Below are 17,660 nucleotides of genomic sequence, written 5' to 3'. Positions count from 1 at the left end.
AGAGAAACCTGGCAGTTCAGTGTCGAGGACACAGGCACAAGTCTAAGTGATTTAAGACAGAGAGGGGGGAGAGACAGTTGAGCAGAGTTGGGTGTTTGTGGTTCAGTGTGATAAGAATGTCCACTGAGGTGTTTGTTAAAAAAGTTTTGGGAAAAGCACAAAAACTGAAGTTTTTGAAGTTCTTGCAAAGATGGGTACATTAATGACTGGAGTCCGGTTGTATATAGGGTACAGCGAGAGGCTTTTAAAAGGAGAAGTTGACATAAAAAATGAGTAGTTAGTTAGTGCTGGCCTGTAGGTGTAAAGAGAGGCAGACAAGCTGTGGTACTTTATCTGGCGAGAGAGCGAGAGAGAGAGACGGAACAGTCTGCGGGGGAATAACAAGACATACTTTGAAAAATGACAGTAGAGCCAGAGGCTCGCTAATGGTAGATGACAGAGTTTATCCCAGTCTTTCACCCTCCGCTTCGACTGAGCCCTTTTTTTTTTTTTTTTTCTTAAACTGCAATACTTCATCTTGTAATTAATAATGAATACCTCCAGAAGAGCACATAGCAAAGCTGTGAAAAATGTGTTAAATGTATTATAGAAACAGTAACCTTATAGATATTTCTCAACTTTAATTATTAATAAAGCATTAAACTACATTTAAATTTATGTTTGGCGATCACATAATCGTTGTAAGACCTTGTTGAGCTGCCCCTTATTAATTTGAGCGTATGAGACTGTATTGACTGTTATTGAATTACAAACTACCGACTCGCCCCAGGCAGGTATGTAAAAATACCATTATTGATGATGTGCTTCTTCTTTTAAATGAAATGTTTAAAACCTTTAAACCCCCCCCCCCCCCTTCCTCATTGTAACCTGGGGACATCTCTGGTGCACGGGTCCTTAGGTTGACTTTAATTACCGAGCAAATTATAGCTGCTTTTAAACGTACAGTGTAAGTGGGCAAGACAAATTGTACTGGAAATTCCATATTAACATGTAATAAGACTGAACTGAGTAATCTCTAATGAGGTTGCCCTTTCAGAAATGGGAGCTTGTCTGTGATCCTGCAGTAAAAAGACTTAATTGTCTGAGTGGCTTCGAAAGCTTTTAAGAGTTCTGACACGACACGGCCTACAACTTTTTAAATGCAAATTATGATAAACAAATTTCACTAATCAGTGGGATGTTTTCTGCCTTAGTACACTAAGGTAAGATACTTCACCGATTTGAATGTGGCTTTGTATTGCTAGAATAGCAGTAGTATTTTTTAGAAAATGTGCTTCCCTCCCTCAATTTTTCACTGAGTTGTAAAAACATCTGTTTTCCATTTTCAAAATGTGCCCTACTGTGATGCAAAACTCGTCATTTGACTCACAGTAGGGCACATTTGGATAAGGGAAAACAGATTTTTTTTACAAGTCAGGGAAAAACTGAGGGAGGGAAGCACATTTTCTAAAAAATACTACTGCTGTTCTAGCAATACAAAGCCACATTCAAATAGGTGAAGTATCCCTTTAAGTTTAACATAAAAACCCGGTCCCTAGAAAACGTACCGAACCCTACAGAGTCTGGCAGGTGACGTTGTTTGCAATAATAATGCGTGGGATCGATACACATCACTCGTTGCCACACATTAATAATGCATGTTATTATGTTATGGTTAACGTTAGTGTCTTTCCTCCTAAACTAAAGTAAACAATCAGCTACAACCTAAATAAGCTCCATTATGAGTGAACAGGGACGGTCTACAAATTGCAAAACCGACAAAGCAAATGCTCCCCATAATCCATCCTTTTTGTACCGCTTATCCGAGGTCGAGTCCCTCTTCCTCGGGCCACTTCGTCCAGCTCTTCCGGGGGAATCCCAGGCCGAGCCAGAGACTCTCCAGTGAGACCTGGGTCTTCCCCCCGGGGGGAAAACGGGTATAAACTTCATCAGTCTCCTGTAGATTACACTATACCTACAGTATTAGGCAGAAAAAAGAAAAAAAAAAAGTTATTCATGCATTGCTACATGATTTTTTTCCCTCCCTACATATGTCCATACTGCACATTCCTTTTACATTTTCTATTTTGCATATAAAGACCTTTGCATTATGTGTGCGAGTATGAGTGGCGACATTCACATTTCAATTTGTTTGTTACCTTGGCCTGCAGCTCTGATCACACACACGTTTGTGTAGCTTTTGTCCTGCCATTGCCTTGACTCACTCGCTCCTCCATGTTGTGGGCGATGCTCCTGTCGCTCTCTCACCCAGACGCACTTCCTGGTTCTGAAATTAGGCATCAGTTAATTTGATGTGGATCTCCTGCTCAATAACTTATCTCGTCTGTGTCAGCTGACAGCTTGCGCCGACCGCTCTCCGACAACACCAGACACTTCATTTTGATATGTGACGAGGCAAAAGATCACAGACTAAAAAAAAGAAGAATATATTAGACAGATCAATGACTCAGACGGCAGCGTGATGGAGAAGAGTCACCTTCAGTTTTAATTAATCCAGCAGCCAGTTTTAAAACAGAGAGATTAAAAAATGGGCTTGACTGTTACTGACATATGACAAAAGTAGTGAAGTGAGATTTTAAGCGTTCATTTCACAGTTTGTTTCCATTTATTCGGCGACTCCTTCTAAATATCATGTAAAGTAGTCAAAGAAACCACATATTACCAACTTATGTCCAGCATATTAGCCGCAAAATAGACTGTTTTTAATGGAACATTATGAATGAATGCAGTTGAGTCATATGTGATTGTCTTTTGATAGTCATGATGGTTGTCAGTATACACATTTTTTTTTTTTTTTGAAGGACGCAACAGAATCAAAGGCGGATCACACATAAAACAACCCATTAATAAAAACTAATGAGGGAAATGCAGGTGCTAACAAACAGAAAACAATATCAGCATATTGAACCAATCCAAAACTCAGCTCCATAATTAATGCAGTAACACTAAACCGACTTGTCTCCAGAGGTATTAGCATTAGTTATCTATACACTTTCATTTCAAGGACCAGTCCAGACACACATGCCTCATCTTTAACAACATCATGCATGGATCTGGTTTCCGGAGACGAAAACTGAAACAAAATAACTAAAACCAAAAAAACGTAACTGAACAGCACTTTTACAAAATGTTACTGTACATATAATATCTGCGAATCAAACTTGTCTATATACAATACAAAATAGCTTTTTTAACTCTTCTCTCCTAGAGTCTATAATTGCGGACAGGTGGCTCGGGTCATATAGCAACTCTAAAAATAAAAAGCGACAGAGTGCAAAAAATACCAGAGATACAACACTAAAACGTGACAATTTCAAACAAGGGAAAATTATATTAATTATAATGGTGCATAGTGAAGAAAACTGAACTGCAATTGAGGACAAAGAACAAACATTAAGCAACAACTATCAAGTTCACATTTCGCCCCTTTATAACTACGCTGTGGTGTCATGGTCGATCATGTCCTGTTTCTCGGCCACGTCTGAGTGCTGTCATTCTGACAGAGGCTGAACGCACCACGCAGCTGTTTACATTAAACAACAGCCCGGTCTCTTTTCTCTCTTTTCTCTCTTGCACCCTTACTCTTCTTTCCTTTAGTCTCTCCGGCCCTCATTCCCTCCTTAGTCTGAAGGCATTCAGGTGAGTTTCTCTGTAGTTCGTTAGAAATACCCAGTGCCGCCTACGCAGTGCTCTTAATTGCATTCTCATTCAGCTTTTCCATGTAGTTCCTAAGATCCTTTGAGTCCCCGAGCTCAATGTCCGGACATACCCATTTTATCTCACTAGTCTGCACTAGTGCTAATGGGCTGAGCACAGGACATCCATTACTGGACTTGACGTTGGAAAAGGTCGTGAACTTCACCCTTTTTCTCTTTGTCGTGGGTGAGTTAAGTGACTCACTCCTGTGATCCTTGCCACATGAGCTAAAGCCTCCCACACCGGCGTTACCGCGCTGGGCACCTCCGTTTAATAGCTGGCTACCTTCCTCTAGAGTGCCTCCCAGCTCGTCATGCTGCTGTTGCTGCAGACACAGCCCTTCCTCTTGGCCCAGCCAAACCCAGTCATGGGCATGTGGCATGGCCTCGGGGGCCTCCAGGGACAGCTGCTTGCTCCGGTATTTGTATGTGTAAGATATGCAGTTGATTAGAAAAACCAAGATGGCCAGGCAAAAGACTCCCAGCAGGGCGTACATACCAATCTCCAGGTCCGTAAGACCTCGACGAGATGGTAACAAGTCCTCATCGGTGCTGCGGCTGCGAGGAAGCTCCGCCTGATCTGGAAATTCAGAGAAATCACTCGGGACTCTTGCCCCACTGTCTGCTGCTAGACGGCCCCCGTTAGGCCTCACTGGAACCTGGCCCCGGATGGTAGTGGCTCCCCGGTTGATTAACCCAGTTTCCATGTCAGAGATAGATCCACCATAATACGGAGGGTCAGGCCTTGTTCGCCGATCTCCTGGTTGTCTGTACGGCCCGTCAGGCTGACCAAACCTCACCTGCACGTTTGCCATTCCAGTGGCGAGAACAGCACGCCGCTTGCCCCTCTGGCAAACATCAGATGGCGTCATTTCAACACGCACAAGCAAACCTTGGCCTTCGCCCTTGGCGACAATAATAGGCCACTTCCATGCCGCAGTATGCTGCACCGCCACCACTCGTTCATCCAGAGAGGTGGCTGCCAGACTAAAATGGGCAGGGTTGTAATTGTCTAGTGGAGTCATCGATCCATCACTGAACTGCAGCCAAGCACTGATGAGGGACTCCTAAAAAACAGACACACAGAACAACAAGAATTGGTACAACAGGAACACAATGGAGCAAATAGCAGACAGAATAACTCCAAGCTCCAGCAACGTGTACAATTCCTGTGAATGCATAATAGCAACTGGAAGCAGAAGTACTTGGTAGAGTGAAAAAAAAGAAAAGAAGCTTTAATTACAATAGACAGCTAGTTGAAACAATTGGATAGAGTGGATTTGTAACTATTCTCCTGAAAGCCAGATATTTCTCTCTCTAAGGGAAAAGACAGTAGCCATCCTCCATTTGAAATTATAATTGCATGAATAACTGAGCTGTTCAGTGGCTGGATATGGAAATCAAAGAGATGGCTTCTCTATATCAAGAGTGAATTCATTATAGAAGGAAAATAACCCTGATCCAACCCTGAGCTCATAACCCACAAAAGAATGCAGAGTACGATGCAGGTGCAGTAAACATTAGACTACCCCCCCCCCCCCCCCCCGTTTATGACAGGTTAAAGAATGATTAATTATGTGAAGTAGTGAATACCTGCTTGAGTGATTCACTGACTTCCTGTGTGGTTGCGGTGGCGACAATGGCCCTGTTACTCCCTGGGCTGAGGTGCAGGGACAGAGAGAGTCCTGACACCAGCTGCACCCCGAGCTCTGTCACACTCACTCTATCATCCCGCACCCTGATGCTCTTCTCAGCCAAGACGGATGATGTCAGTGGGGACAGCACCTGCAACACAGGCAAACTCAATTCAATTCAGTTTTACTTGTATAGCACCGAATCACAAACTTACATTATCTCAAGGCACTGTACATAGACGACGTTATCGAGAGCAGAGGAACCCAACAATTCACACAATGAGCAAGCACTGGGCATCAATGGAGAGGAAAGAAGAAGACATCTCTGACAGAACCAGACTCAAAGATGTGCGGCCGGATGCCTCAACCGGTTGGGACCAAAAGAAAAATGAGGGCCAGAAAGAACAAGAGGGACCTAACCCTGAGGTAGATATACAACAATTATATCAAGTTATACAGTTCTGAATCAGTTAAGCCATGTTTATAGAACTACAATGTCATGTATACAAGCAGCAGCAGCGATTGTTGATACATTATACTGCTATCAACTTTAACTATAGCATAATAATAATGGTGATATCATCATATGATAAAAATAGTAATAATAATAGCCTCGAAAATGGATCTGGATCCTGCAAGATGAGGACACAAGATGAGGTCAGGGTTAGGAGAAGACCATGGAAATATGTGACGTGTATAATATAAAGTCTATAAAGAGATTGAAATGAACTTAAACTGAAACACTGGCTTCAGTAATAACAGCGGTGCAGTCAGCGCGTTCACAAATGCATTTTCATCTGCGGGCAGCACACTGTGCTTAGGTTTTGGTTTGGAGCTTTGGTCTGTTGAGCCACCCATTAATGCAGAGTGAGCAGAGAGCAATTAGCTGCTTTAAATTACACCACACATAAAAAGGCCTAAGTACCTTTCTCAAAAAATGGTCCTAACCAGAGGAGAAGTAAAAACAAGGGTCTGCAATGGACATGAGTAAAAAATACGAACTCTGAAAATGCAGGGGAAGCGGGAGACAGACTGCGACAGACATGCTAGAGTGGATACTCTCGGACAACGAGGCAACATACAGAATTTTGATGAGGTTTAACGCTCTCTCTCTCTGTCATATACAAGTCTATTACATTTTAGTTAATACATTGTCCTAAATGTTACCCTTTGAAGTCATGAAAAGGTATAAAAGGCCCTGGTATACTCCAGCTCGAAATGCCCAGATTTTGGAACTGCGTGCAAAGAACGTATTGGGTGCACGTGCACTGAATTCCCACCCAACCAGTAGGTGGAGCATTAAGCCCCACTCACCAAGCAGAAAAAAAGATTTCAACAACAGAAGAAGAAGTAGTCGCCAAGCATAGTCATCTGAGTCTCGCCCTGGCAACCCTTGAACCGGCTGACACCACGACTCCCCTGCACGGCGGCCTTTCAGCTGTGAGCTGCTCGAACCAGCCGATCGAATCCGAGGGAGCTGTAGCATCGTTATCTTCTTCGTTGGTAGGAATGCGTCATATTCCCTGCGTCCCAGCGACTCGAACCGTCACCTGATGGTAGAGTGGGATACTACAGGACCCTGACGCGCATGTATACCAGAGTCCGTGTTATCCGACACAGATTTAAGGGCATGTGGCATGTAGTAGTTAAGGCCCAGGGACCTACAAACCATTTTTACTATAACATCATAACATAGTTTGGAGGCCTTTATTGTTGTGGTTAAACTACATTGCTGTTACCACTTGATACAAATCGAAGTATCATGGATAAAAATAACAAAAGATGGCAGTTTGGACACCTCTGACCGTTGATCACTTCTCTACACCTCATACTCAACGATATTAGCACCTGACTTCTTCCTTTATAGCTATTGACAAAGACATTACATTGTTTACGAGCAATTTCTCAGTCTGGAAGGTCAGACTGCACTGCTAATAAAGATCTACATAAATGGGGAGAAAAAAACAAAGATTAGATTTTCCGAAGCTAATTGAAATTCATGTACACTGCTTTTTTTTTTTTATTAATGGAGCCTACATGCCCGAGAAGCGCTTCGATACAGAAACATTGTGATTATATAAACAGGCACACTAACACAATCTCCACCCTCCTGAGTTGCCAGAGGTGCACGCATATAAATTGTTGTGATATTGTTATGAGGAGAGAATGCCTCCCATCCGCTCCAATTAGGGCTGCGGTCTCTTCTCCAGCTGCCCCTGCACAGCAACATTTAACAGCCATAATGAACTGTCAGCACGGATCACTGCCTCATTTGTACAGACACTTTCTCCTGTTTTCTTTCCTTTGGTGTACCTCTTTTCATCCCTTTATGGCCCCCACACTGTCAAAGTGATGTCTTTGAATGATGAAACGCATACGGTCTCCAAATATTGGAATATGGTCTAACCTTACGTGATGTAGGCACAGACGGGTGTTGTTTTCAACACTAATAGTTCAGTGTGCAAACAAATGATTTTCATACAGATGAAAGGAACTCAAAATAAGTAATGGAACAATATGAAAATTGAGATATATTTCCAGCTATATAATTTAAGTTGGCAGCCATCAAAATACTTGATGATTAGGGAACACCTATTCACCATTAAGTAGGCGCTTATTAACATAACATAAGTAGCATTGTAGCCCTGTAGCATTAGTAATCGTTAGGCACGTAGTAACGCCTTATTCTACATAACCTTGATCTACCTCTATTACAACATGAAGTAAGATTTTTCCAACATAAGGTGTTAATATGTGATTAATATACTAATAAGGGCTAGAATGCTACTTATATGCATGATAGTAAGCACCTAGTTAATGATGAATATGTATAATAATAATATGAATATGTGTTCCCTAATATAAGTGTTACCCTGTTCATATCGTAATAGGTGAACATTGTTACTCGATAATTGATCTTTAAGTAAAAGCCTCCCAACTTCCTACTATGAAAATAAAGCACCGTCTTTTAACTTTTAACGATATCAGGATACAAAATCTATAAAAGTAGCTCTCAGCAAGGTCAGACACATTTTTTGTATCCCTCAAATTGATCAAAACTGACAAATGTTCAGAATGTATACCATGGTGTCAAGACTATTTTCCTTCATCCTGTGGAAAAAAACGTCTGCTCCTTTCTCATCCCCCTTTATCAAAGAGTCCTTTGTCCAGTTTTGTGGAAATGTCGTGCCTCTTATCTCCTCCGTTGGAAAGATAGCAAAATCTGTCTTTACCTTGAACATCCATAGTTGTAAAAAAAAAAAAATGGAGTCAGGTCCCTTCCTCACACCAGTCCCAGAGTTTCCAGGTTTGCTCCATTCCACCCCCAGAGATCAATTAACTTCTTCCCATTCAAAGCTGTCAGAATTCTGTCTTGTATGATATCTGTCTACAACTGCGAATACTTCCATTGTGCTGAAATCCCAAAATCCCATTTGCACCTGGATCTAGTCATGTGCGACCAACAACTTGAAATCCAAACTTTCCAAAAGCCACTACTCGCGACCCACGATGTAAGGACTTTGTTATGAAGGGTATTGTGCATGCAAGTGATGGATCCATAGTACATAGTCCACAATATTACGATTTAACTACCAGCCTATTATATTCATGATCAAATTGTAATCACTGCACAAAACGAACCCAACAATTGAGATTCTCCAGTTTAAGAAAAACAAAATTCAAGTGGGTGATTAAATCCTTGAGAAATGTAGACATATGCTGTTACGAGAGCCGTTTTTCTTGTGTGTTTGACAATAACAGAGGAGAAAGGACAGAAATGGGGGAAGAAAAAAAACCTTCAAAATTCACAAAGTCCTTGTCACAGGGCCTACATTTGCTCATTGTGTGTCTTCAGGGTTTGGCTGTCTAACGGCACAGCTCATGAAGACAGTGCTGGGTTTGGCAGCCCACTCTCATCTCAGATTTTGGGAGCTTCTCAAACGGCACATGACAATGCAATAGGTGAGTGAGCGGGGGGAGTGTTGAAGATTTACATCTCGGACATAAAATGAAAAGAGACAAGTTGAAGACCGTGAGACACTGTATAAGTATAAGACTGAACCACCTTGGTCTAATAAGACGTTAATTACTTACCCAAATATGACAAATATTGAAGATTTAGTCAAAACTACTCCCAGCGTCTTATACAGAAAATGTAAATGTTATACAACCAATATGCAATATGTTTTGGCCAGATGTTTTTTTTTTATCTTTTAAGGGTGATGTCATGTAAAATATGTACAAAAGTGACCTTTATCACTGAAATCGTAGTTAAAAACATTGCAGGAGTGTGCTTGACTTGTTACATATATTTTCATGAATGCATAAATACGACTTGCATATAGTACAACAGACAACTATTTGGTTAATTTTCAGTGTGACAGCAACACATTTAGACTGAAAAGTGAAAGTGTGTCTGTTGCTGGTGTTGCTGGCATCTCAAGTGATACTAGCTGTGTTAATGGGGCGGGTGGGCGGCGAGTGTTACAACCGACCAAAAACACCAAAACCAAAACATAAACAGAGTTTGAAAATGTGTTTTGTGGAAAACACTGGCTGCACCAATAAGCCCCCCCCTTTTTCCACCAATAGGTTGGAGCCACAGTGGCTTTAACAGCTGCAAAATGTGTTCCACCAATCTTCTAGGTACTTCTTTGGGTGAAAGTTTGGGGTCTAAGGAGAGTTTTTCCCCAGGGAATTTCGGTGGGAAACTCATCAAAGTTTTTCCAAATCCTGGGTAAATGAGAGAAGTTCCTGTGGTAGAAAAGGCGGCCTTTGTTACCAGTGAAGCCATTATCAATTATTTTTCTTCATGGTCATTTTATGTGACTATAATACATTTATCACATATGCCACCTTTAATAGTGTGGCTGAAATGCACTGACAGAATCAATAAAGGGAGGAATGTATTTTTTTTTTTGTCTTTGTCTTTCACATTGATCAAGTAAATGACAATAAATGAGAAATAAAAGGTCACAGAGAGTGTGTTGTAGTGTTGTTTTTATGAAAATTGGGAAAAGCTATTGGAACATGTGACCCCAGTCAGTGGTTCACCCATTTCACTAAGTGTTCACACAATGTCTCTGGATTAAACCCAAAAGCTTTGTCCTAAATCAGGAGCATGTTTTCATTTAGAGTGACTTTAACCTTACCACAGACAGACTACCTGACGGGCATACCAACGGCTAGAGGGAGAACTTCGCCGACTCTTTAAACATACGAACGGATGATTAAATAATAGAAACATTCACAATCAAATCATGATTGTATTTAATGGTACAATTAACCTTTATGTTCAGCGAAGCAATTTGCACAACTGGCAATTATGCGTTGATAAATGAGATCTAAATCAAGCCACACTGTAGATAAGAAGCAAAAGCTCATTCCAATCACGGCTGCTTGGACCGGCATTACTGTGACTGTCAGTCAAAACCCAAACGGCAAAGAAGAAACTTCTGTCTGTCAACAGCTGGAAGGCAATTGATCCGAATCAAAACCCTCAAAGATCAAATGTCTTCACAAATGTACTCGTCAAAAATCTGGTTTAAAATCAAGGAAGCGATCATGAAGTTTTATGCATTTCAAATGAGAATTCTCAATTTCAAAAGTGAGCAGATACCACGACCATGAACGGAATATGAAGGCAACGCATTAAACTGGAAGGTATTCTGTATTAGGATGCACCCACAAAGTAGGAGTTTGCATACATTAGTACACGAGATGAGCGGAATGCTTAAACGCAATTGGGTCCATTATGTTGTGAGCCGAGTTTGAAATACGGTCTACATTAATCCCTCTGAAGTAAATCATGTAACGTCATAGTAGAATGACAAACAAATGGCTGCACACATTTTTTCAATTTCCCAGCCATTTTCCCCTCCCAGTTTCATCAATATGGAACAGAAACGCAAGGTGATATCGTCCATTTCTTTGACCTTTCATTCGGATCAAACTGCGTCCTGGACCGTCAATGAGGGCGGCGGCATTAACACAAAATTAGTCTCGCAGTACAAACAGCTCTGTTGATAAATAAAGGCGAGGGAAGATTATGATTGCAATCCAACGTTCTGTGTTGTGCTGTCTTGTAAATGCCAGATTGGCATTTATTTACAGTGCGAGTGGGCACTCATTCTGTCCTTGAGGCGAGGACCTGGTTGTTTTAATAGATAAATAGATTTCTCTTTGTGTGTTTGTTTGTGTGTGTGACAGAGGGAGAAAAAAGTGACCGTGGAGATGCATGTTTGTCTGTTTTTTTGCCATTCCACAGTGTGTAGTGTGCCCGGCCTTCTACCAATCTCTTCAAAAAACGTACTTACGCTTGCATTAATTAACTTTTGCCGCAGCGCCAGAACTCAACAGCCACAATCCGAAAAAGGCACAGACGCTAACACGTTATTGCTTTATGAAGTTATTATGTATAAACCTGACCACTTCATACATCCAGCAGACACACAGAGCGACATTAATATTCATTAGGCGTTATATTTTTTTCCCCTCACAACATGATGAATGTGGGGGGCCACAAACCCGCTGAAAGAAAATATCTAGGTTTCTTATGATTACCAGCTAGTTGTCATTTTTGTTGACTGTGTTGTAGAAATGATCTGATGTTAGTGAAGAACGAAATAGGGAAGTTCTGCCGGCTAACACGAGGAAAAGGCCAAGGAGTGATCCTAGCTGGAGAAAGACCCAGAGCACTGTGAGCCTGAAACATTTATACCTGGGGAACATCCCTTTCAGATCTCTTTGTCTAGGGAAGGGTCTGCCTCTCCAGGCCATGCTTTCACACCCCTTTGTCTACAGGGGGCGACTCCCACAGAGGTATCCTGCAGATGTTGTAGTTAGATGCGAGTTGAGTCTGGACATCCTAATTTGAATACACAAAAGGACCTGGTATCTTGTGTTAGAAATATTAGAGCTCTATAAACAAAATAGTGACTCAAATATATAATATTTAACATTTCTGTATTGAAATCAAGATTTATGTTAATTCTAATGTTCTATAATTCGTCTGGTCATATACTTTCATTGGCCGGAATGTTTTCGCTCTTTAAATCTGCAGAAATCTGTATTTCTGTTCGAGGTTTTTTCACGGATTGTTACATTTTATTCGCTTTTAAATGGCGTCATCCACTTAATCCGTCTCTGCTATAACTTCCAGGGCGAACCCCTGAGTGTGTTTGTCACTAATGATGGATTCCATGAACCCGCACAGCTTCGCAGTGTCATTATCAAACTATGTTTTTGTTATTGTTTTGATTGAGAGACCATGCAGCAGCAGCAGCAGCAGGAGCAGGAATGATGCACTCTGTGTTTAAATGAGGACCAAAAACAAGCCAAATAAAGGAAAGGCAAGATGGAGGAATGAGGTTATTGTTTACCTATGTTGGAGTCAGAAATGGGAAGTGATGCATGCACTACACAGATGTACAACCTGAAGCTTGGAGGTCCCTGCGCTCAGTCCGATGAGGACGTCGCCCTCCAGCAGCTGAGCGACCTTCGGGTTCTCCACCCTCAGCGAGTCCTTCACCAGCTGCGTCACATCCACTTGCCAGTCGCTGCCCAGGAGGAAGTTGGGCTGGCCCGCGGCGTCTTCGTCCATGGCTCCTCTGACGTCTCCGGTATCGGCCACGAAGTGCGTGAGGACGCGCAGCGTCGTGCTCTGGTACTGCGCCGTACAAACGTTATCTGTCCTCTCGTCGGGTGGATCGCCTGCCTTGTCATCTGTGACTCTCTCAAACCTAACGCAATATGGGAATAAAACAAGTATGAGTAAAAAGTGCAGAGGGAAATAAAGTTTGAAGGTTAACACCATTGAATTTCTACTTTAAAAAAAAAATCACTATTAATTATAATTCTTATCATCCTAAATGCCCACAAAGTCTCAGATGTATTTTCCCGCAGTCAAAGTCTACACTGTCTATTGTACTGACCTCCTCAAAAGTCACTGGCTCCCACTGTTTTTCAAAAAAAAAAAGAAATCCATTATAACAGCTCGCAGAGAGACAAACTGCTGCTTTGCTTGGTTTCTCATTTCCTTTAAAAGGGCAGTGTATATATTGCTGTATGACTGCTATTTATTTGGCCAACTGCAGACACTTTGTAGTCGTACATCTCGGAGTGTGCGTACGTTTCGGAGCAAATGAAATGTTTGCAAACCCAGCCACTGAATTTTCTGCATATATATATATATATATAATATGAAAGGCTATTCTATCTGCAGTAATGAAAAACAGCAATTCATATAATCGGGTGATTGTACACTAAGACATTTCTTCCATTTCTGCTAAAAAAAAAAACAATAATTTCAGGCAAATTTACACTGTGGACAAGAACCAAAGTGGTGGGGTGGGATGGGAGGAAATGGGATTGAGCAGAGTCATGACGTTTAATAGTATAGAATACAGATCTGCTCCCCAGACTCAACTATGTTGACGACGTAGAGACACATTGCTGTGGTTGTTAGACGCGTGGATGACTGTTATCTACCCCACTCTTCGTCATCTATCACTCACTCTCGTCACTTGTACGGTTCCGATTGCGTGCATGCCCATCGCCACACTCTCTCTGTCTCCATTTCCCTACATCAATTCTTAACATGACTGTCTCTCCCCCTCACCTTTATTCTCTTTCAAGCACTGCCTTCCTCCCTCTCTCTCTCTACCGTAGCAGAGGGGAAGTGACAGTGACAGTTTTCATTAAGTTTAATGAGGCACGGCCGGTCAGGCAGAAAAACACGTTGACAGGTTAACATGCTGTGGCCCAATGGCTTGGCATACTTCCTAACCTCCCTTTCTGCGTCCTCTCTTACCCCCTCCACCCTTCCCTCCTCCCTCTTGCCTGAGTCCACATCAGTGAAGGGACGGCAATCTAAACCAAGGTGACATTTGTGGCTGGGAACAAAAACATAGGGTCAGGTCATGTTTGTATCGGTGAGTGATAGGTTAGCCAAAGTGTTGTTGGAGTGTAATGAGGTGGCTTATGTGCTTTATTTGAATGAGTGCACTCATAGTTGGGGAGCACACACACACACACACACGCAGAGAAAGACACAGAGAGAAAGACACAGAAACCTCTGGAGGTTTCTCTCTCTCCTTTTTTTAAACTTGCAAATATGCAGATTAACATATTCACATATTATGCAGTCTTCACATGCAGTGATAGTATTGACAGACATGACTGATGTGACCAATCATGCGTTACAGAAGGGGGTATTTGTGTTACACTGCCACCCTGTGGGTTGAAGGACGTAATAAGTCAATGGCAAAAAAAATGACAAATGACAAATAAACAACAAATAAAATAGATAGATAGTATCAAGCCTTTAACGCTTGAGCCTCAAAATGTCCATCTGGCCTTTTTTTTTTTGCTTATTCAAACCATAAAAGGGCCATAAAAAAATATAAGTGCTTTTGTCCATTTTTTCCAGAATAACTTTCAATATCTGGCAGTAGTTTACAATTTAATGCATGTTAAAATAGTGCATTAACAACAAAAACACTGTAGCTGTACACGGACACCAGATTTTTGTCCGTTAAATTTGCAATATGAAGGAACATTTGTTTCAGTTTTGTCTCAGGCCCAAAAAATGGAGACTATGTAGAGGTGTTTTTCCATCTCTCTCCTCTCTGGCGGCTAAGAAGCTGATTCTTGGGCTTCCTGCAACAGCACGAGGGAAATTACCGTAATAACCACATGTTGACTTTGATGCGCGACTTCTCATCTTTCAGAAACCGTTGCGTATTACTTACGCAAAACGCGTCGTCTGTGATACGCTTGGTGTTAAAGGGTTAATCCGATAAGGAAAGTTTTATACATATATAAAGTTTTATATATTTATATACATATATAGACATGTATATATATATCATCAACATTATTTAGCATTTATAAATAGTATGTTAACAAAACACACCATCACTGACTGTGAATATTGTCATCATATTCGCATTAGGAGGAAAAGAAAAAATCCAAAGACTCTCTATTCAAACTGACGTGTGACACAGATCACTGTGCACTGTGTGACTTCTCTTTAGTCTCCGGAAATTGTGTGTGACGCTGAAACCTATTACTCATTTTCTTATAACCTTTTAGGAGATGAGGCGGGTGAATTACAAGACACTCGTGACACTAACTCTGCCTCTGCACCTGCATTTAATGCCTCATGTGTCCGAATCCGTATATTTTGCCATGTGAAGAATGCTATTCGGGATTCTTGTGGATTATTAACGACTACATAGGTTACTGACCCAAATAAAGACATTTTCTTTTGCTGTTTTGCCTCTGCAGCAACAAAAAAAAAATCAGTATTCAGTATTGGTTCAGTATTAAATTTTGTTGTGTTGTAAAGTGCCTCAACAATGCTGCCATCTTACCAATATTTAAAAGTGGGTTTCAGTTTAGTACTAAAATGTAATACAGCATGCTACAGTGCTACTAACCTCCTGTTCCCGGTGCTGACAGGGACCCTCCAGCCTTTAATCTGGCTGAGATCAGGGTCAGCGATGTCGATGAGCAGCGGCAGGTGAGGGATCCATACGCTCATCTCCAACTGTGCACTGAGGAAGCTGTAGGTAAAGTTGAGCATCACGCTACTTTTTCCTCTCGACTCTTTTCCGTTGACGTAGACGTAGTCACATCGCTCTGACACCTGGAGGTAAAAGGGAAAGGCACAAAGAAAAAGAATACTTGGATTAAGTATTTACCCTTACGATAAGACCATTTTTAATTTCCGATAGCAGCTCTAAGAGTCAGATTTAGTCACTCTGGTCAGTAGCACTATAGTTTCCCCTGAGTAAAAAAAAAAAAGCTTTGACATTTCTTCAAAGAACACCATAAGTCTGCTTACTATAAGCAGATACTTTTTTCATGCATCTGGAAGAATGTGTGTGTAAGTAGAAGGACTGCGACAGATCAACGTAACAGATGGACCAGAGAGAGGAGGCACAAACCTGCCTCATCTTTACAGGGGGGAGGGGGGTACAAAACAACAGCTACTTTCTCAAACCTCACAAAGATTGGCTGGATAAAGTACAACTCGGATCAATGGCTGAGATTTCTCAGATGCGTCTCCAGCGAGGAGAGATTTGATGCGGCAGGGACATCACAAGTGTCTGCCTTTATCTTCAAAAGCACCAGCGGAATCTTCTCATCGCACATTCTTATCCTCGCAAACGGCCAAGTCGTCGAACTTTGTTTGTAATCACTCGCATTTTTAATGCGTTTCTATATCAAACGCCAGCGTAAGCTTGACTGGCACAAAGGATAACTTCAGCTCGTGCCTTCAATACTGAGAAATGCTTTTATATATATATATATATACACACACAACCTGTTAAAAGGAGAATGTCATCTGTCTCCACTTATTTGTATAAAACCTGGCAGCTTTACTCTCAAATGATGTCAAACCAGCGTCTCCCTGACAAACAAAAGAGCTTGGTATCTCCCTTCTTCTCTTCCATCTTCCTGAACAAGAGAGGCTGATGATTCTTAGGGCTGAAATTAAAAGAACGTGAAGGCTTCAACTGGACGATTTTTGCTCAAATTTTCATTTTCCTAGATCAAATTATGGTAAAATACAAGTCATATACGTTTTTATTAGTTGGAATGCAAATCATTTAAGCTATTACTGTATCATTATTATTACAATTTCTACCTTTCGGTCTCGAGTTTTGTGCGATTTTATACAGTTCCTGTTGTCGCTTCACCGCGGAAACAATCCATCATAATAAGATCCACACATACTTGGAATCTACCCAGAGTGCAGACACAGATTAGGACATCACTGAATCCAATTGTAAGTGAGGACTTGGAGGACATCTGAGTCAAATGGACTCAATGAACAGACAAAGATTATCATTATTTATTTGTTTTTACTTGAAGATTGTGTGTTTTAAAGCTTCTGTATAGGCAACTTTTTCATTTTTTTTGCATTATTCTTGACTACAGAAGCAAACGTGTGCATTTTCATTCATTATTTGTTGAGCTTACTCTTTATTAACACAGGAGTTAAGTTTTTTTTTTTTTTCTTTTCAATATTCTAACAACATTTTGTTTTGCCCGGTTCTGAAACAGCGACGGTGGAAGCTGGTGAAAAAAAAAACTCAGCAAAAGGTCAACTGACCTGTGTGAACCCGTTTTTTTGAGATACCGTGTGCTTTCTGACCAAGTCTGGCATCAAAAAGGAAAAACACACAAACACAGTGGCTGTTTCAACCCAGCTCATCAGCATGGATCAGAGGGAAGACCACGGCGTGCACCCCCCCCGCACTACATCACGTCTCGCCGAGGACATTTGGACAGAAGAGGGAGGACGTGCCACCACCAAAAA

The 17,660-nt window shown here is 41.4% G+C and overlaps 1 protein-coding gene across 1 annotated transcript in view; it reads right to left on the bottom strand.

Annotated features, from left to right (window-relative positions):
* Positions 1-3,679: 3,679 nt before the first annotated feature.
* The window catches only part of LOC310938627 (transmembrane protein 132C), a gene marked incomplete at both ends in the record, with an annotated part of 148,697 nt that continues 134,716 nt past the window's right edge, over positions 3,680-17,660 (bottom strand). Inside the window, 4 exons of the mRNA XM_083903167.1 lie at positions 3,680-4,762; positions 5,289-5,480; positions 12,765-13,071; positions 15,772-15,980. Of these exons, the coding sequence (XP_083759293.1) occupies positions 3,680-4,762; positions 5,289-5,480; positions 12,765-13,071; positions 15,772-15,980 (1,791 nt within the window). The remainder of the gene's footprint in view (positions 4,763-5,288; positions 5,481-12,764; positions 13,072-15,771; positions 15,981-17,660) is intronic.

The sequence above is a fragment of the Microchirus variegatus genome, assembly GCF_963457635.1.
Source record: "Microchirus variegatus genome assembly, chromosome: 16".
Classification (NCBI taxonomy): Eukaryota; Metazoa; Chordata; class Actinopteri; order Pleuronectiformes; family Soleidae; genus Microchirus; species Microchirus variegatus.
Note: the sequence above shows the minus strand (reverse complement) of the source record. Positions and strands in the feature narration are given on the sequence as shown.